Source organism: Microcebus murinus, chromosome 2, assembly GCF_040939455.1.
Source record: "Microcebus murinus isolate Inina chromosome 2, M.murinus_Inina_mat1.0, whole genome shotgun sequence".
Taxonomy (NCBI): domain Eukaryota; kingdom Metazoa; phylum Chordata; class Mammalia; order Primates; family Cheirogaleidae; genus Microcebus; species Microcebus murinus.
The window spans coordinates 39,515,669-39,537,614 of NC_134105.1; the positions used below are offsets into that span (position 1 = coordinate 39,515,669).

At 41.4% G+C, this 21,946-nt stretch overlaps 1 protein-coding gene across 1 annotated transcript in view; it reads right to left on the reverse strand.

Annotated features, from left to right (window-relative positions):
* RAB3B (RAB3B, member RAS oncogene family) overlaps window positions 1-21,946 on the reverse strand; it is a 63,068-nt gene that overhangs the window by 12,747 nt on the left and 28,375 nt on the right. The window contains exons 3-4 of the mRNA XM_020289421.2: window positions 6,964-7,082; window positions 2,946-3,070 (exon numbers count right to left, since the gene is read on the reverse strand). Of these exons, the coding sequence (XP_020145010.1) occupies window positions 2,946-3,070; window positions 6,964-7,082 (244 nt within the window). The remainder of the gene's footprint in view (window positions 1-2,945; window positions 3,071-6,963; window positions 7,083-21,946) is intronic.

Here is a 21,946-nt window from a genome sequence, read left to right on the forward strand (position 1 = left end):
AAGGAGAGATAAACATGCAAATAGGCAAGTTTTGGTAATCAATACAGGAAAGCTCAGGAAGTTGTATTAGACAGAGATGGGTTTCCTTGACCCGCCCAGAGCTGACCAATTCATCAAGTCTTCTTCAAGTGCCTCCCTAAATTCTGCACTAAGGTTTAATCTCGTTTTTCTCTGTGTTTCTACACAAATTTGGTCTATACTGACTACCTTCCTAATGGTATAAGCTTGAGCAAGTTATTTAACCTCTCTGAACTTCATTTTTCAGAGTATTAGACATGCCCTATAGTATCCACCTTGAAGGACTATAGAAAGAATTAAATGAGATAATTAATGCTAAATATTTCATAGTATCTGCTCTTATTACCTACCATATTTGCTATATAGTAAAGTGGTTAGGAGCACAGGCTCTGAAGCCAGACTACTGCTTGAGTTCAAATCCTGGCTCTACCCTCTTACTAGCTGTGTGACGTGAGGAAGTTACTTAACTTCTCTGTGCCTCCCTTTTCTAATCTGTTAAAAAAGACCCCACAAAATGTAGAGATAAGAAAAGTATATATCTCGGGTCTTAGGGGGATTAAATTAAATGACTAGTACTTTAAAACACTTACAATAGTGCCCGACTCATGGTAAGCACCTAATAAATGTTCAACCAACTTGCCTTTAAAAAAAATCCTAGTCACAAGGACTTGGCATGCTAGTTATATTTTTTCCTAATATAAAACTAACTCACCTTTAAAAACCTTAGTCTTATTTACCTCTAAGGTCTTGACATGATGATTATATACATTTTTTCTAATACACATCAAAATAAATACATAGAATCACCTTGCACAATTTCAATGGCATGAGTCTCTCTCTCTGGGCAACACTACTCCAGTCTCACACCATCCAGTGATTTATGGTTCCCTGAACCACAGGGCTGTTCCTTGCCTTTGCCAGTGTTATGCCCCTTGCCTGGAAAGTCATTGCCTCTCTTCCTTACATGGTTGTTCCTGCTTGTTTTCAAGACTCCACTTGGGCATTATGTTTTCTGACCACAACTGAACCAGGTGCCTCTTTTATGTTCCCCCAACCCCTGGGACACCGCTTGGTCACAGCCCTGATCATGTGGGCTATTGCTGTGTCTGTCTATTCTTTCACTGGATGGAACTTCTTCAGACCAGGAAATGTATCCTATGTCATAGCACAGTAGGTAGTGCCCAGGAAGTCTTCATTAGACAATAAAATGAAGTAGCTAAACACTTGACATCATAAAATTTAATCAAAACCTGTTTTTGCATGTTTACTCAGTGCCAGATAGTATGCTAGGCACTGTGGGTACAAAGAAAACCAAGACTTATTTCCTGTCCTCAAGGAGCTTTCCGGAGATAGACAAGTAAATGTGTGTACCCCCAAGTGTGATGGGTACAGTGACTATTACATGTATAGGGTACATGAAGTGGGACACAAAGAGTTCTGGGGACCAGGAAAGGCTTGATAGAAGATATGAAGCTTGAGCTGTTTTGAAAGCTGAGTGGATGTCCATCAGCTGGATGGGGGTAGAAGGTGGGGAGTAGAAGAGAGCATTCTAAGTACATGGGATATAGTCAGTCCAGGGAGAGGGATGGGAGTCCCCCTGGGGACTACGGGTTGAGGGCAAACAGAGATAGCCTGAAGTTAACCAAGTGTGGGCTTCACCACATGCTTATTGTTCTGTGAACCAAGTGGAGACACTTTCTGGACTCTGAGAACCTCTATGATATAATAGGAATAGTGAGACTCAAGATGATCCAACCTCCCTAGTTACTAAGCACTTATAGTTTGCTGATTTCTAGTCCCGGCCACTTTGGGGAATAGAAATGGGGAGAAAGAAGTATAGGACACACACACATACTCATAACACACATAATACAAATATATACAACACACAATTCACACTTGTATATTACACAGTTTACCCACCTATAAGCCTAAATATCTGCACTTCAGAAACTGTTATACTTCAGAGAATATAACTTTAAACTCTCTACTCCTCAATACTGACAACACTTAGGATGTGAGACATAGTTAAGGAGACTGGCTAAAAGCTAAGCTAATCTCTATTCTAGAGGATTTCAAACTTTCTATAGACATGGAACTCTTTCTGTAAGGCAATCTTATATTGAACCCCAATATATAAAATAAAATAAAAGCTGCTTTTTAAAGCAAAAGTAGGTAGAGGTCCTGCTCTAGGACCACTGAGACATGCCTGAGCACCTGGCCCTCAATGGAACACAGGGATCAAAATGCTTTAACCTTGGAAAAAGTCAGAACATCAAAACTGCACATTTGTACCACATGATTTTTCCCCTTCATACAATAACTTTTGCTGTGAATTGTATTTTGGTGAGAAGCATCAGTTTGTATTAAGACAAACTGTAAGAAACAGCATATAATATCCAGTATTGTGGTTGCTGCAAGGATGTTTGATATTAAGGACATGGTTACATTCAGCATACAGTCTGCTCTATAGTTGGCAATGAAGAGCAGTGCTTCTCTGAAATAATGGCTTTGTTTTTATATACTTTGTTTTATATACTCTGAATCGTGTAACTGAGTATGTTTCCTTCTTTGCAATGGTTGCTAGGAAGCTCAAAGGCAATATCTGTACCCACTTCTTGCAAGTACCTAAGAATTTATGACACATATACTTATGTCACTGTGGTTTCCTCTTATTTTCCTCTCATCTTGCTTTCTATTTACTCCAATTTTCTCACTTATTTTTTTTATTGCTGAACTATGATGATTTTTATGACACCTCAAGTCCTTTGTGGAAAGAGCGAGTAATTATGCACACAGGTGAATAATCCACAATCACAACATACCCTAATGTCACAAATACAAACACGCACTTGTCCCCTCTATTTGCTCCAGTCCCATGCACACATGTGCACATGCCCACATGTACACACGTGTCATGTACATACCAAGCTGTTCTGCGAGAAGCTGGCCCTTCTCAGTGGGAACAACCCTCTCTTCTTCCATGTCACACTTGTTCCCCACCAGAATAACCTGTGCATTGTCCCAGGAGTAGGTCTTGATCTGAGTAGCCCTAAAAAGAGACAGAGAGATATATGTTAATCACACTGAATGTCTATAGACTGAATGCTGTTTCTCCTCCCCATGATTCACACATTGAAGCCTAATCTTTGATGTGACGGTATTTGGAGGTGGAGCTTTTGGGAGGTAATTATGTCATGAGGATAGAGCCCTAATTAATGGGATTGGTGTCCTTATAAGAGAAAAGAGACTAGAGCTCTCTTTCTATCTTGGCCATGTGAGGATACAACAAGAAGGTGCTATCTCCAGATACTGGAGCTGCTGGAGTATTGCTCTTGGACTTCCTAGCTCCAGAACTGTGAGAAATAAATGTTTGTCATTTAAGCCACTCATTCTATGATATTTTTGTTATAGCAGCCCAAACTGACTAAGGCACACACCTTCTTGGTCAGAAAGAGAACTATGAAGTTCAAAGAAATGGTTTCTCAGATGGACATGGTGGCTCACATTTGTAATCCTAGCAATTTGGGAGGCTGAGGTGGGAAGACTGCTTGAGCTCAGAAGTTCAAGACCAGGATGAGCAAGAGTGAGACCCTGTCTCTACTGAAAAAATAGAAAAAATTAGCTGGGTACAATGGCACACACTTGTCCCAGCTACCTGGGAGGCTGAGGCAGGAGGAGTTTGAGCCCAGGAGTTTGAGGTTGCTGTGAGCTATGCTGATGCCATAGCACTCTAGCCTGGGCAACAAAGCAAGACCCTGTCTCAAAATAAATAAAGAAAGAAAGAAGAAGAAGAAAGAAAAAGAAATGGTTTCTCTCCCACAGGGCCAGCAACATCCAAGTTACTGCCAATTAGTTCAACTGAGGACAGACAGACAGCTGCCCCTGCTGGTTGTCACAGATGCTGACCCCTAAGCCCTGGTTGCAAACCTCCCCTGCCTCCAATGTGTCTGGCCATCCCTCTCCTCCATGGGCAGAGTGCTCTTTCTAAAACATGTATCTGATCATAATGTGTCCTTTCTTAAAAGGCTTCTCTGGCCCCCAACTAGCTACGTGATCAAGTCTAGATTCCTCAGTTCAAGACTATTCATGTCCTGTCCCTCCAGCCTCATTACCCTTCCTTCTGCCTCACAAACCTTGCCACTCATTACCCCAAAGCTCTTCCATGGCTTGTGCCTTTGCCTATACTGGGAATCCCTTCCCCACAACTAACTCACCCTCCAAGGCCCAATCTAATCCGCAATGCCTTGTAGGAGCCTCCTCAACCTTCTCTAGATCTAGCTAGCCTCCACCTCCTCTGTGACGCATAAACCTCCACTGAAGCCTTAGATCGTGATTATTTGTAGAAAACAGTGTCAGCAGTGGTTTCTTTCACATAGGATGATTATGAGACTTTTTAAAAATACTTTTCAAATGTTTGTACTTTTTGAATTTTTGAAAGTGAGCATTTATTACTTCTATATTTAAAAACAAAATTTTAACAGAAGGAATAAAATAGGACTCTTACATTTTGGAGACATCTTTGTGAGGATGGGCCTAACTCTGTCCTCAACTACCTCATCAGGTCGAAATAATTACTTCCTCTTTTGGCCCCCTGAACATTCACACATATTACACTTGGCTGAATTTATCTGTGTCTCCCTAAGGACAGGGACAGGCAGCCTATCCATCTTTGGGATGCCAATACCCAGTAAAGAGCACAGAGCAGAGAAGCTGTCAGTGAATGTCTGATGAATGAATGAGCCAGGAATGGTTAATCCTGAAGTAGATCTTGAATCTGACCCTACCCTGACTGATACTCAATCTAACTCAACCCTAACTGCAATGTGGACTTATTACTGACCAGCTGATCTCACCACCAACCTTCTCATCTATGATGAGAAGTCATTCAAAGGATGGAATTCACTCAACTACCATTTGTTGTGGGCCCATAGAGAGCCAGGCCCCTTTCTGGGTTCTGGAGTTTGCACGAGAGGTAGGGGTTAAGCTGGGACCAAGTTGCCCAGAGGCTAAACCCAAAGGCTAGAGCTTGGGAAAGATGGACACCAGGTCTTCACAGTCAAGGCAGGTAACTGGAGCCAACTCCCTTATCTCCACATACTACTCTTCCTTTCATCTTCCTCCCTCCTCCCACCCCATTCCCTCACAGCTCCCAGATTAGCAAACTGCTCAGGTTATTCTTGGAGGAATTGTCATCAGGTGTTAAAGTCACTGTGTTCCTGAGGCAGAATGAAAGACTGATGGAGAAAGGAAAGAGGTCAAGGCCAACAGGGAGGGAGCAGTATGGAGAACTTGGAGAAGGAGCATGTCACAGCAGGAGGGTGTGGTGGGAGAGAGGGCATGAAAGAAGGTGGGGGAGAGGAAATTATGGCTGGAGAGAGTAAAGGAAAGGTGAAGAGAAAAAAGAGGAAGGAAAGGAGAAAGAAGGAAGGTAGAGGGAAAAAGTTCCAAAGGAAGGGGGAGAAAGGAGGAAGAAGAGGATGACGGAGAGGCAGAAAAGGAGAATACAGACCCCCATTAATGACAGACACTCCAATGGTACCCTGGGCTCTTGGTCAGAATAGGGGAGTACAGCAGGCAGCCTGCAGGTCACTCTAGGCCAAGGCTCCAAGTTGCCAACAAAGCTTCACATACTCATGGCCACTGTTCCTTGGGAGAAGGGAAGTCCTCAAAGAATAGCTGTCGGGCAAAAGGGAGTAGGAGACAAGCTTGGCACTGGCCAACACTGCTGCTGTGTGCCTGGCTTGCTCAGCCTCTCTGAGTCTAAGAACAGCCACCGCACAGAAGATCCACCTTCTGCCATCCTCATCTGGGTGGAGGGCACTGGTTTCCGGCCCCTCCCTCTCATTTGTCTTCCCCTCATGCTCCCTTCTCCCATGAGTAATGCCCCAGGAAGGAAGACTTCAGCTGTTCAGAGGTTGTACCTCTGGGGTGCAGAGGTACTAATTTCCATTGTATATTAAACCTTTATGAACTTGAACTGGATGTGCTCTTGGACCCCCAAGCCCAGAAATAAACTTTATAGAGAAGTGCTAGCATGTTTCCCCAAAAATAAGACCGACCCATAAAATAAGCCCTAGCAGGATTTCTAAGCATTTGCACAATATAAGCCCTACCCCAAAAACAAGACCTAGTGATGGGCATGGCTACGCAGCGTATCTGCACAACCCATGCATTTCCTCACAGAGCAGTAAAGAAGACGAGCAGCCCTTCTCATCTGCCCCATCATGACAGCTACTATCCCAGAGGTGATGGGAAAGGTGTGGACAGCCCCACCAACAAGGTCGGTTCCCTCTGTCAGGTCCCGGCCATCCTGTGCGTGCTGCAGGCTAAGGCTTTGAGGGGAAAATAACACATCCCCTGAAAATAAGCCCTAGGGTGTCTTCTTGAGGAAAAATAAATATAAGACCCTGTCTTATTTTCGGGGAAACACGGTATGTAGATGCATTCTCCCCCCTAGCTTGAGTAGTTTTCCTAAAAGTTGTTGGTTTCCATTTAAATGTCATGGGTTAGAATCCAAACTCCTTATGCCAGCACACAAAATCCTTCACAACTTGTGTCATTCCTACCTTCTTGCCTTTGCACATCTGTATTCTTCTTCTGGAACATTCTTATCCATTAATGCCTTGGGCTAACTCCTATGTATCTTAAAAAGTGCAGCATCTGTGTCAGTCACTCCAGGGCACCTTCCCTGACTCGCTAAACTGGGTCAGAGATCCTTCTGCTGGGTTCCCACAGCCCAGATGTCTCTCTTCATCACTGCACCTATCATATGGTATTTTCATTGCCTGCTTACTAATCTGTCTTCGCCTCTCAACTGTGAGCTCCTTAAGGGCAGGAGCCCTGTCTCATTCATCTGGGTTTCCCTAGCACACAGCACAGGGCCTAGCACATGTTAGGTTTTCACTAGTAGTCTATGAATAAATGAGTGAATGAGTCTCGTACCAGTCTTGGACAGCATTGAAGGATTCCTCATTGGTGATGTCATACATCAGAATGAAGCCCATGGCCCCACGGTAATAGGCTGTTGTGATGGTTCGGTATCGCTCCTGCCCAGCTGTGTCCTGGGGAGGGGGAAAGAAAGAATCAATCTCTTAGAAAGTCTGCTTTAGTTCCTAAAAAGTCCCCAAGGCAATTAAGTAAAAATTTGAGGCATATGTAAAGAGCACCTATTATATGTCTTGTATTGTGTTTCGTGACTAGAATAAAGTAGTTTTTAAAACCTCATGGAAATCAATAAGAAAATAATTTAAATCCCAATAGAAAAAATGGGCAAGAAGTATAAACAAGTCATAGAAGAAATGTAAGTGGATCATTATTATATAAAAGTTTTATCGGCCGAGTGAAGTAGCTCACACCTGTAATCCTAGCACTCTGGGAGCCTGAAGTTGGAAGTATTGCTTGAGATCAGGAGTTGGAGATGAGTCTGAGTAAGAGTGAGACCCCATCTCTACTAAAAATAGAAAAAATTAGCCAGGCATAGTGGCGCAACCTGTAGTCCCAGCTACTCAGGAGGCTGAGGCAGGAGGATCACTTGAGCCCAGGAGTTCCAGGTTGCAGTGATCTATGATGATGCTATTGAACTCTAGCCCAGGGAACAGAGTAAGATTCTGTCTCAAAAAAAAAAAAGTTTTATATTTATTTTTAATAATAATTTCCATTATAGATGAGGATACGCAATGAGATACACAACCTCACACCTTGCTTGTGGGAGTGGAATTTGGTTCAAAGTTTCTGGAAATCAATTTATTAATAGAATTCTCAAGAGCATACTCTTTGATCCAGAAATATTCCTTCTAAAATTTTCTCTTATAAAAATAGAAAATCAGACAAATATGTATGCATAAAAATGTTTGTTACAGCTTGATTTAGACATAAAAAGTATTATCAATTTATATATTCAACAATAAGAAAAATTCCTTTCACGATATTAAAATGTAAGAATTTTTGCCTATAATCCTGCACTCTGGGAGGCCAACATGGGAGGACTGCTTGAGCTCAGGAGTTCGAGACCAGCCTGAGCAAGAGTGAGAGCTTATCTCTACTAAAATAGAAAAATAACCAGGTATGGTGGCACATGCTGGTAGTCCCAGCTACTCAAGAGGCTGAGGCAAGAAGATAACTTGAGCCTAGTAGTTTGAAGTTGCTGTGAGCTATGATGATGCCACTGCAACAGAGTGAGACTCTGTCCTAGAGCAACAGAGTGAGACTCTACCCAGGGGAACAGAATGAGACTCTGTCTCCCCCCAAAATAAAATTTTATGTAAGTTTATATATGTAAGAATATCTAATGACATGAAACAATGCTTGCATGTGTGATATAATATCAGTTTTGTAACTATAGATGTCCAGAAGAAAACTGGGAAAAAACACATCAAAATATTAATAGAGATTATATCTGAATAAGAGACAAAGATTTTTCTGGGCTTTTATTTATCTTTATTTTCTCTACAATGGGCATGTATTACTCTTATACAAAGGACAATAAACTAACATTGAAACATTTTTTTAAAAGTGACTAAGACAATTCTTGATCTCAAGTAATTGACAGTCTAGTTGGAAAGATAAACATGTAAGAAAGCAGCAAAGACAAACCCAACAGCAAAGTTACTGGAGCACACTGGAGGCTGCACAAAACCACAGAGTGAGAATCACCCAATCTTCTCTGCATCATAACAGTTTTAAAATGTGTGATGCGTGAGGGTGCATAAAACATTTCCTCACATATTATCTCACTTAAACTTTATAAAATCTCTGTAAGTCATTACTATTCACATTTTATAGTTGAAAATGCAATAAAATGCAGAAAGGGTAAGTGACTTTCCCAAAGTAACAAAGCTGGTGACAAAAGCTAGGCCTTAAATCCAGGACTTCTGATTCCAAGTCCAATGCATGTACCACTACACCTCAATCAATGGAAGACTGATTTATTTGCAAGCATCTACTGAAAACTATTTATAATGATAGTAAAAGTAAATAGTGAGAACAATAATAAGTATAGCATGCTGTTATTTTTACATACATTGTACCTGTTATCCACAAACTTTAGAAAAAACCCTGTAGAGTATATGCTGTTACTCTCATTTTACAGATGAGGAAACTAAGGTTCATTCGAAACAAATCTGTCTGACTCCTACACTCATTATAATATACTGCCTCAGCCATGAAAGATATGTGTGATATAAAAATGAAACAAGTACCATCCCTGCCCTCAGGAAGCCTCAGTAGTAGAGTTGTGGAGGTGGCTAAGACATAACAGCAAACTGATAATTAGCAAAATGAGGCAATATGTCATCAGTACCAGATAAGTGGTACAGAGAAAATGTGTCACACAAGTTCAGGTAAAGCAGAAACATTGTTGTTTGGGGTAGGTATGGAAGATGTCAAAGCAGAGATAGTGTATCCATTAGAATAGGCTGGGCTCTTCAGGTACAAACAATCCCCAAATTTCAACCTAAGCAACGGGTTTTATTTTCACTACTATTACATATCCATTAAGGGCTGACTTAGTGCTCTGCTTTGTGTCTTCCTTATTGCAGAATAAAGACTGACAGAGCAGCTAACAGAGGGAAAGAATTATACTGGCTCTTAAAACTTTTACTTTTCCCATTTCACTAGCCAAAGCAAGTCACATACCCATAGCCACCTTCCAAGAAATAAAAAAGTACAATACTGTAATATGACTACGAAGAGAATCAGAAATATCTGGTAGACAGCACAAGGATTCCCATGGGTGGAATCTGCACCAAGCCCAGGAGCATCACCTAAAGACTGGCTTATTTGGCAACATAAGGAGAATAACTTTTCTAAAGAAGAGTTTTCAAAGCAGAAAAATGAAGGACAGATGTTTTAGCAGAAGTGAGAGTTTTTGACAGTGAGTACTCCAGAATAACTTAATAAATTGTAGGAAATGGGTAGGTGATGAAGCCAGAAAGTACCCTGAATGCTATGCTATGGGGTATGAATTCTATCTCTTAAGATCAAAGATTTTGAGGCAGGGTATTAACATAATTCGATCTGAGCTTTAGAAAGATCACTCTGGCAGTGGTGTAGAGAATGGATCAGAAGGAAAAGAGCCAGGCGCGGTGGCTCACGCCTGTAATCCTAGCACTCTGGGAGGCCGAGGCAGGGGGATTGCTTGAGGTCAGGAGTTCAAAACCAGCCTGAGCAAGAGTGAGACCCCGTCTCTACTATAAATAGAAATAAATTAATTGGCCAACTAAAAATATATATACAAAAAATTAGCCGGGTATGGTGGCGCATGCCTGTAGTCCCAGCTACTCGGGAGGCTGAGACAGAAGGATTGCTTGAGCCCAGGAGTTTGAGGTTGCTGTGAGGGAGGCTGATTCCAAGACACTCACTCTAGCCTGGGCAACAAAGCAAGACTCTGTCTCAAAAAAAAAAAAAAAAAGAAAGAAAGAAAGAAAAGAGACGGGAGGTAGAAAGGATGGTTAAAAGATCTTTGCAGTGGTATAGATGAGACCAGATAAGGATATGAACTAGAGTGGTAGCAAAAGGATAGAACAGGAACAGATTCAGTAAGGTATTTAAGAAGTAAAATGATAGGGCATAGTGACTAATTAGATGTGAAGGGACAAAAATTAAAAATAACAGTTATGTTTCTGTCAGGGCTCAGCTTCTCCATGTCCTCAGCAATTCAGCTCTGCCCAGACTTGCACAACCTTACTCAGCAAAACAAAACTTGCATTTAAGGTAGCCACAGTCCTTGGAGAACATATGAGTCACCATCTCCCAGTCATTAAAAACGGTCTTTGAATATCTTACTCTTTATCTCAATCAGCTTATCAGAATATTTCTTCTGACAACAAATAGCAATTCTCCCTAAGAGTTCTGACAAATACAGTTTTCTCCAGCTCATGAATGAGTAAGTAGGGCTAATGCAGCCAGTGATTTTAAGTTGAAGCCAAAGCTCATTTAACATTCTGAAAATCCTAGGGCCCTTAAGAATTATGCTAAATCTAATCTGCCTGTGCTCTAGAAATGGAACAACAAAGCATGGATGATAGCACATCTGTTTACAGCATAGTTTACTGAATATTTTAAGCCCAATGTTAAGACCAGTTGCACACACACACATACAAAATTCCTTTCAAAATATTACTGCTCACTGCTCATTGACAATGTACCTCATTACCCAAGAAGAGCCTTGATACAGATGTACAAGGAGATGAGTGCTATTTCCATGCCTGCTAACAAAACATCCATTCTGTAGCCCATGAATCAAGGAGTAATTTTGACTTTCAAGTCTTATTATTTGGATCTAGGCAAAGTAAACTAAAAACCTGGGAAGTTTTCACCATTCCAGATGCCATTAAGAACACTTGTGATTCATGGGAGGAGGTCAAAATATCAACATTAATAAGAGTTTGGAGTAACTTGATTCCAAACTTTGGAATCATAGATGCCTTTGAGGGGTTCAAGACTTTAATGGAGAAAGTAAATGCAGATGTGGCAGAAATAGCAAGAGAACTAGAATTAGAAATGGAGCCTGAAGATGGGAATAAATTGTCCCAATCTCATGAATGGATGAGAAGTTGCTTCTCATGGATGAGCAAAGAACATGGTTTGAGATGGAACCTACTCCTGGTGAAGATCCTATGAACATCATTGAAATGACAACAAAGGATTTAGAATATTATGGCAGTGGCAGGGTTTGAGAGGATTGACTTCAATTTGAATGAAGTTCTACCATGAGTAAAATGCTATCTAATGACTTTGCATGGTACAGAAAAATCTTTTGTGGAATGAAGAGTCAATCGATGCAGTGAACTTCATTGTTGTCTTATTTTAAAAAATTGCGACACGCTGGGCTCATTGGCTCACACCTGTAATCCCAGCGCTTTGGGAGGCTGAGGCAGGAGGATCACTTGAGCCCAGGAATTTGAGGTTGTGGTGAGCTAGGATGATGCCACTGCACTCTAGCCCAGGCAACAGAGTGAGACCCTGTTTCAAAAAAGAAAAAAGAAAAAAAAGAAAGAAAGATTTCCACAGCCACCCCAACCTCCAGCAACCTCCACCCTGATCAATCAGCAGCCATCAACATCAAGGCAGGACCTCCACCAGCAAAAAGATTATGACTCATTAAAGGCTCAGATTATCATTAGCATTTTTAGCAATAAGGTATTTTTAAATTAATATATGTATATTGTTTTTTAGACAGAATGTTATTGCACACTTAATAGACTATATAGTATAGTGTAAACATGACTTTTATATGTACTGAGAAACCAAAACATTCATGTAACTTGCTTTATGGCAAGATTCACTTTATGGCAGTGATCTGGAACTGAACCTGCAATATCTCCAACATATGCCTGTACATACTTCATAGAGTTTTGTGAGGATTAAGAAAGTTATTATAAGTAAAATGCTTCAAACAGTTCCTGGTGCATAGTAAATGTTGTATAGGCATCGGTTATTGTTTTTGCACTTCCAGGGTCAGCCTCTAGAGCAAGGCCAGCTTCCCAGGATCTGCCCAGCTGGAGTGGATGGATCTCATGCCATGTGTCCCTTTCGTATCCATTCAAACTGGCCCAGAGCTGCCACCAGCCAGAGTCTCAATATGATATTTCTCTTAAAGAGTAGCAATATGGAACAAGCGTGGTGGCTCACGTCTGCAATGCTAGCATTTTGGGAGGCCGAGGCAGGATTGCTTGAGCTCAGGAGTTTGAGCCTGAGCAAGAGCGAGACCCCGTCTCTATAAAAAACAGAAAAATTAGCTGGGCATGGTGGTGCGTGCCCATAGTCCCAGCTAGCTACTCAGGAGGCTGAAGTGTGAGGATCGCTTGAAGCCAGGAGTTTGATGTTGCAATGAGCTATGATGATGCCACTGCATGCTAGCCAGGTGACAGAGTGAGACTTTGTCTCAAAAAAAAAAAAAAAAAAAAATTATTAAACCTTAGTTTCCACATCTGTGAAGTGGTGATAATAATACCAACTTTGAAGTGGTTGTGTGAGAATTATAGGTAATGAATGGGTAGAGCCTGTCAGGGCACTGAGCACATGGTAGGTGCTAAATAAAGCTCATAGTAGGTGTTGTTTTTACTGTTGATATGGTTGTCATTATTTCACTTAAAGAAAAGCAAGGTTGGAAGCACAACCATCCAGCTCTCACTATCCTGTGCTCAATGGAAAGTAGCCCAGAGAATTGCTTCTGAACCTCCCTCTATCTTTTATTTTTAAAAATCACATTGACGAACATTGATTCCCCTCCCACTGATGAAAGTCAGAAATAGAACCAAAGAAGAGACAGGAAGGAGAAAGAAAGAGGAATGACTCACTGGCTACTTGAGGCAGGAGACCATGCCATCAAGAGCAATCAATTCACTTTTATGCAGCAGACATTCATTGAGCTGTTCATATCAGCAGAGCATTGTGCCAGAGAACAGCAGGAGCAAGCCTCTGCCCTGCCTCCCACAGCCCAGCCAGTGTGGCAGACAGACACACGGGCAAGAAGGAAGGGGACTAATGTCAACTGAACACCTACTATGTGCCAGGCACTTTGTGCTTTGTATATGAGATTCATTTATTATTTATAGCAGCAAAACTGTTGCTATGTGCCAGGCACGTGCTAAGCACTTTTCCTATTTTATTTAATTTTCAAAATAGCCTTCTAAAATACTACTACCTCTGTTTACAGATGAGTAAAAGTTAAATAACTTGCCTAAGATCTTGCAGCCAGTTCACTGCAGACTGAGATTCAAACCTGGGTCTGTCTGATTCTAAAGCATGTGCTCTTTCCAGGATTCCCTTTTACATTATTCATCTTAATTGTTACATCAGTCTGAAGCAGAACAAATTTGAGTCTCCATTTTAGGAATTAACAGAGGGTCTTAGAAGTCAACTAAATTGCTATAGTCGTAAGCTATACGGAGGCAGCGTTAGAATTCAAATTCTATCTTTCGACCAATGCATTTTTCAGTACAGCCTAAAGGATTCTAGATCCTTCTCCTCAGCCCCAGCTTTCATTTCAAAGCTTACATGAAATCACATGTTCTGGTCCACAGGTGCCCAACTAATATTCAATCCAGCACAGACCCTTCATTTCTGTGTGGCATTTCCTCATGGTCACTCATACATGCCATACTCATTTCTGCTCCATATTTCTGTTCATGCAACACTCTCTGCCACATGTGTCCTCACCCAGCTTCTCCGCTTGTCTTGACCATCAGATTATGGAATTCTAGAGTTAAAAGAAAATCTTAGAAGTTATTCAATCCACGCTCTCAATCAAAATATGAATCCCTTCCACAGCATACTTGTATTTGAGTGTTTCCAACGTTGGACACCCATCACTTTACAAGGCAGCCATTCCATGGATGCATAGTTCTGCCTGTTAGAAGATTTCTTCCTTTTGTTGAGCTGAAATCTACATGTGGTAATTTCTATCCATTGATTTAACTCTGTCCTCTGGAGACACAAAGAATAAATCTAATTCTTCACTCATGTGGCAGACTTCCAAATATTTAAATCCTTATGTTTATTAAACTCTTAGAGTTTACAAAGTTTTTTTCTTATTATCTCAGTTAATTCTTAGAGAAACCTGTGAGAGAAAGACCAATATCTCTATTCTACAAAAGGGGCTACTGAGGATTGAAGAGGTAAAAGATAAGGAATGATGAAAAGGGGCTTAAATTAATCCAGGTTTTCTGTCTCTAAGAGACCAGTGCTCTTTTCACAAGGCTACATCACTGATATTTTAAATCACTTGTCACAGGGACCTTGACAATTGCCAGAATGACCAGAACAGTGAAGGGAACCAACTGAGGAAGGAAGATGTTTTGCTCTCAGGGGAGTAGTACTGCTGTGTTCAAATATCTAAAGTGGCTAAAGGGTTTACCTTCTTTATTTTCTTTCAAATCTTCCCTTGGCACTGATTCTACTTGCTTAAAGTCTACAGTGTCTGTTTACTGTAGAAGGTACATAGGAGTTGGACGGAAGTTCTGAAGCAGGAGAGGCCCATCCCCATAGAGCCTTCTAAAATAGTGCCTTTCCTTAAGGTAACATCTTTCTTTCAGAGCACAGCTCAGCAGAGAAGCTTCTCTGACCATCCTGGCAAAGTCAAATGCTCCAATTATATGCTTTCCTGGCACCATGTGCTTCTCCTTGGTAGCTCTCATCCCCTCTGTAATTTTGTATTTAGTTGTGTAATTATTTGATTAAGGTCTGTCTCTCCTGCCAAACTGCAAGTGCCATAAGAACAGGATGTCTGGTTCTACTTACTATTGTGTCTCCAGTGCCTGGCACAGCACCTGGAACATAGTGCTAGAGTGTTCCGATAAATATTAATACTTGTTGAAAGGATGGATATACTGTGTGTCTGCAACATTTTGGATGGAGCACACAGTATGTCAGATGGTTCTTTCTAAAATTGAAATCTCATTATTACTCTCTATGTCTACATCGCTTCCCTGGGTTCCCATAGCCCACATGATGGAGTCCAAGCTTCTCATTAGATACAGACTTTTCAGGATCTAGCTCAGGCCTTCCTTCTAGTTCTTTCTCTCTCATTCCTTGACTGAACCAATGAGCTCCAGTGTTGCCTAACTACCAGTGGTTTCCCAACCACACTGCTCCTTCATACCCCTGGGCTTTTGCATATGCTGATCCTGGCCTGGAAGTTTCTTCCCTTTTATAATTTACAATCTTATTCAAAGGTCACATCCTCTCTGGTTTTCTCTGACCTCCTTTGCCTCCACAAAGTAACTTCCTTTCCTGCCTTTTAATGGTTTGGCATTATATCATTGTACATATCACATTTATTATAGTTACCTGTGGGAGGTGGTGCTTTTTTGTCTTTATTTTTTTGAGACAAATCTTCTTGCTCTGTCATCCTGGGTAGAATGCAGTGGCATCATCATAGCTCACTGCAACCTCAAACTCCTGGGTTCCAGCAATACTCCTGCCTCAGTCTCCCAAGAAGCTAGGATTATAGGTACATAACACAATGCCCAGCTAATTTTTCTACATTTAGCAGAGAAGGGGGTCTCGCTTCTGCTTAGGCTGGTCTTGAATTCCTGAGCTCAAGCAATCCTCTTGCCTTGCCCTCCCAGAGTGCTAGGGTTATAGGTGTGAACCACTGCGGCCAGCCTTACTGGTTTTATCTGTCTCTTCTTTCAGGTTATGACCACCTAGAGACCAAATCATATTTAGCTAAATCCTAGGCCATCATCTGACATATAGTAGGAACTTAGTAAGAATGCTAGTGAATGAAACTCAAGGGCTGACTATGTGCTGAGTAGAAAAAACTCATTTAGAACTTCAGGGCTGGTTGGAATAGGGTCTGTGAGATCATACATACCACCTCCTTTTTCTGGACACTTTCCAAATTATAGACAAAGAGAGGAAGGCCTAGAGCAGTGACAAATTAGGACGTCACACAAAGAGTGGAAAGTTATCTGGGCGGGGGGGGGAGGCCTCCATCCCTGCTCCCTCAGCCAGACTCCTCTCTCTCTTCAATTCACTCCCTCCAGGCCAGATTAGTTGGTGGGGATGATGAGCACCAGGGAGGCAGGTAACTAGAGCTTTCAAGCTGGCTCTCCCCACACCCCACCTTCCAATCCACAGCAGCTCAGCTTGGCTCCTTTGTATTTAGCAGCAGCTGGGAGCTTGGAGGCATTATGTCCCATGGGAATGGGAGGAAACTGGAAGGAGAGCGCTCTTCAGGAAGGAGAGAGCAGCTCAGTGGAGGATGAGAGAAGCAGAGGAGGGAGGAGTGGTAAAAATGGTCCTTTGCAGCTAGCTTAATGTTACAGCTATCTGTCCTCAGTGGTGTAGCCCACATTACAGAGTACCCTACAGTTTACAATCATTTTGTAACATCATCTCACTGGATCCTGACGATGACCCTATGACATTTTAGAGCCAGAAGAAATCAGTCTGAGAGCTCATCAATTTTGACTCCTTTATTCTATAGACAGGAAAACTGAGACCTGGACACTCAGTGACTTTCCCAAGGTCACATGGCTACTTACTTTTTTGGCTTGTCTGGGACTAAAATCCAAATATTCTGCCTCCACATCCAGTGCTCTTTCTAGCACACCATGTATCATTGCCACTACTGATTTTTCCAATGACACATAGCTAGTAACTGCCTAGATCCTTGAGGGCAGAGGGCAGCAAAGGGATTATTGGAATCTAGGATCCAGGATTAGAAAGCACTTCCCTGCCCTCTGTAATTCCATCTAACCTTTGAGGTCTGTGTCAAAGTGCACCTATTCTGAGAAATCCTTCAGGATCCAGTGTCAAAATCCATCATCATTCCTTCTGGGCTCCCACAGAACGGACTTGGGCCTTCATTTTAGCCACGGCAGAGCTCAGAATATTAGAGCTATTACCCTTTTGAGGGTAATCGATTCCTCGTGTATTTACTGAGCTTATGCTGTGCCAGTGAATAAGCCCCATGTGATGCCTGCCCTAAGGAGTCTCACAGTCGTGGGACAAATCCCATGCTAAGTACATACAAGGTCAACTCCCTCATTTTACAGATGAGAAATGGATGCCAGAGGGATGAGTGCCCTGTATTATTTTGGGTTTTGGTCTCTCACACAAAACCCTCAAAAACTCAAAACTCAAAAACTCTCATGGATGTGGCTACTGATTTCCATGATTTCCACTAAGATACAGGTAGTACATTTTACTTCAAGCAGGTAAACTGAAGTCATATGGCTTCCTTTCATTGTTCTTCAATGAATGTGGCATATAAATATTCTTTGAATGAACGGATCATAGCACCTATATCAGGAATTTGTTTCCACTCCCATCTCTCTCTCTCATTTAGACTGTGGAGGAGGGGCTGTGCCTTGTGGTTTCTGTGCCCTCAATGTCCACAGCAATACTTGAAACCTGGCAGGTACTCCAAACATATTGAATGAACAAAGAAATGAATGAATGAGGGAAGGAGGGGATAATACTGCCCTAAATATTTCTGTTGCCACAAATAATAGAGATAACATCCCTCAAACACACACCCTTCTTCTTGAAACACCCTCTTTCCTTGGCTTCTGTGAAACCTTGCCTCAGCAGTTCTCTCCCTTCATCTCTGCCTGCCCCTGCTCTGTCTCCTGCACTCCTCCCCTGGGCCCTGACTTCCAAGTTTCAGATGGAAATTTCCAGCTGTCTACTAGATATCTCCACTTGTTCTGAAGCCCTCCAACATGTACACGATTGATTATTAATTATGATCCATTTCATTTGTGTCTTCTCCAGCAAATAAGCCCTCATGAGCACCCCACACATATCTGGGCACATAGCAGGTATTCTAAAGAAGCTTGCTGAATGAACCTCACCCATATTACCCCAGTGTTTTGGCAAGGACAAATTTAGCATCAGAGTTGCCAATCCATTTCCTCTTCACTCTTTTTGCTTCCAAATTGACATCAGCACAATTCACAGAATCCTGAGAAGTCTCTCTGGGCAATTCACTTAATTTGCCACCTGCTGCTATACCCTTTATGTGACTCACCCAACTCCCCTTCAAGACAGGAAGATGTGGGGAGAGAAGTGAGGTGGGAGAGAGCCAGGAGGAAAAAAAAGAAGCTTGGAACAAGATTATACTTAATATATCCCCAGGTCACAGAAAGTAAAAGGAAATGAAGAGAGTTGAGTCTTGTGCTAAGAAATTGCAGGTGATAAAAATAGGACTCTTTTTAAACAGACAATTTGCAGAAAATAAATGGTTAATTAATACATAGATGATTATTCAATAAGTAATCAGAGAAATGCAATTTGAAATGATGAGATACCATTTTTTGCCTATTTGATTTAGCTAAGCTAAAACTAAGATAATATTCAATGCTCACAAAGGTAAAAGTAAAATAGGGATTTCATTACTGAGAATCTGTCTAAAGGAAATTATAAGAAACCTAGGAAAAATTTTATAAACATGGATGATTACTGAAACATTATTTATAACAGCCCCAAATTAGAAAGTAATTAAATGTCAAACAGTCGGAGAAAACTAAGCTTTGAGAGGCTGGAGACTGAGACAGCCTCATCTTTTTTGTTGGAGATAGGGTCTCATTCTGTTGCCTAGGCTGGAGTTGAGTAGAGTTGACTGGCAGGATCATAGCTCACTGCAGCTTCAAATTACTGGGCTTAAGCAATCCTCCTGCCTGAGCCTCCTGAGTAGCTAGGACTACAGGCACATGCCACCATGCCTGGCTAATTTTTTTTTTTTTAATCTTTTGTAGAGATGGAGTCTCACTATGTTGCTCAGGCTGGTCTCGAATTCCTGGCCTCAAGCAATTCTCCTGCCTTGCCCTTCCAAAGTGCTGAGATTACAGGTGTGAGCCACCTCACCTGGCAGAGCCTCATTCTTTCACCAGTGTTTAGAATGCCAGACATACAGTAAGTGCAATAAATATTGTTGAATGAATGAATTAATGAATGGTTATGGCTCATTCTCCCTATAAAGTATAATGAAGTCATTAAAAACATATTCATAAAGATTTTCTAGCAATGTTAGTTATACTTATGTTATAGTGTTAAGTTAAAAAAAAGGCAGGATATAAAATTGAATATATAATCTGATCTCAAATATGTTAAAAATTCATAGAAAAGAAGCTGGAAAAAAACCAACCAAAATGTTAGTAATATTTTCTTTTTTATGCTCAGCTGTAATTTCAAAATATTTTTAAAATGAGCATATATTACTTCTATAATTAAGGAAACAACTAAATCTCTAGTGAGTACTGGCAGTTGCTATTCTTATAACTAATCCAGGGAAAAGGAAATATAGGAAAAATATGGACCACCAACCATAAATTGATCATTATTGCAGCTGGATGATAGAATCCATGTACTATTTATTCTTTCTACTTGAATTGAGTTATGTGTTTGAAATTTTCCATAATAAACAGCTAAAAAAGAAATGGGAAGCCTGAAACAGCACAGCATCTGGGAAGGATATAAGCAGTTCCTTTTTCACTGGAGTGTAAAATACCATATTTCATGGATTTTAAGATTTTCACTTTTTCACATTTTAGCATCTCTAAAATAAGGATGTATCTTACAAGTGATAGTATATTAGATTCTCTGAAACAAAGTACTTAAAATAGTAGGTGAGAGAGGAAGTAGGAAGTGAAGCTGGAACTAGATCATGAAGGTCTTGAATATCAGGCCAAGGTGCTTAGACACTGTCCTGAAGAGAACAAGGAGCCACTGAAGATACAGTGTGTCCAACATAGGGCCTGTCACCTGGAGGACACTCAGTGTGTGCTAACTGGTAAGGCCACTGAGGATCAGGTCACTGCTGCTTATGCCAAGTGCCAAGGGCAAGTGTTTGATCTGTTGCTCTCCCCTCCTTCTTGTCATTTTATGAGACCCAGGTCTCTCCAGCTCTGCAGGGCAGAGCCATTGGGTTATCTGTTAAAGTGGTCTTCTCCCTCCAATCCCCCACATTGCTACTATTTTCCTGAAAGCAATAAATATCTCCCCAGAACCTTAGCTAGTACCATAGCTGATATGAATGTCCACAGCTCTGGGTCCCAGGACAGCTTCTGACATGAAATTTCAAAGCCAAAACCTCAGCTTGGAGCCTGGCCTAGGGCCTACTTCTGAACTCCTTTCCAAATGGAGACACAAGGGGTTAACATATACAGGGCAGGTGAAAGATTAGATTGAACTCCCCAGGACTTTTGGGGCTTAGCTAGAAAGAGAAATCAGGCATCCAGGATCTCCATCCCGCCCTGGGCTGTGCTTTCCCTTAGGTCTCATAGCTGCTTTCTTTTGGGAGTTGGCCCAAGTCACCATAGCAGACAAGTCCCTGAGGATCATTTGCATACAGGTGCCAGAGTGTTCTAAAAATAGGACCAAGACTCAGTTCCACAAAGCAAACACCTTGAATTTATTTATAAGGGAGAGGGGACAACCATCTGAGGAGGGAGGAGAAAGCTGTCAGAGGCAGCCTGACATTGGTAAGGGAGCCCCACAGCTCAGACTGGGAGTTAGGAGGCCTGGTTATGGTTTAATCACTAACTTGCTTTGTGAGCTTATGAATACTGTCAACCCCAGGCTTGGATTCTCCATCTTTAAAATAGGGATATTAGACTAGATGACTTTTAGGGTCCCTTCTAGCTCTAAGGAGTCAGGATAAATAGTAATAATAATTGTAATCAAATAATAATAATTGCTAACATGAATTGAGTACATACTAAATATCAGGCACTATGACAAGTGTTTTTCATGCATTAAGTCATCGATCCTCACAACTAGTTCCTTTAGGTAAGACAAAGAAACTGAGGCAAAGAGAGGTTAAGAACCTGCCCACGTTAGCAAATGTTGGCACTGGGAATTTAACCCCTGTGCTATACTGACTCCCAGGATGCCAGGATGTTAAACTTATCCCTGGTTTTCTAACCTAATAGTCTCATTGCCTTAAGCTCTTGCTACTCCTCTCTATTCTTTTCTCCCCAGGCTCTGACCACCCTGGCCTACTCCCTATGCACCAAACATTGTGTTCCTCAAAGTCTGTGTGCTTTACTTATGCTGTTCCCTCTGCCTGGAACAACCTTATCCCCTGCCCTGCTGAATTAGTTGCTACTTACCATTCAGAATTCAGCTCAAATGCTTCCTCCTCTATGATTCACATTTCCCCCAGTACCAAGCAGAAATAATGACCGGTTGCCATTTGCTGAGACAGGATGTGCTAGGCACTGTGCTAATTCTTATAACAACTTTCTCACAGAGGTTCCATTTTCATATTCATTTTATAGATGAAGTAACTGAGATTCAGAGGTTAAATACCTTGACCGAGGTCATACAGCTGGTAAAGATATGAACCAGACAGTGGGACTTTGCAGGCTTTCAAACCCCTGTTCTATAATACCTTCTTTCTAAGGAAACACTAATGAATTGTCAAGGTGCTTGTCTACACCAGACTATTAAACTCTGCTAGTGGTTTGTATGT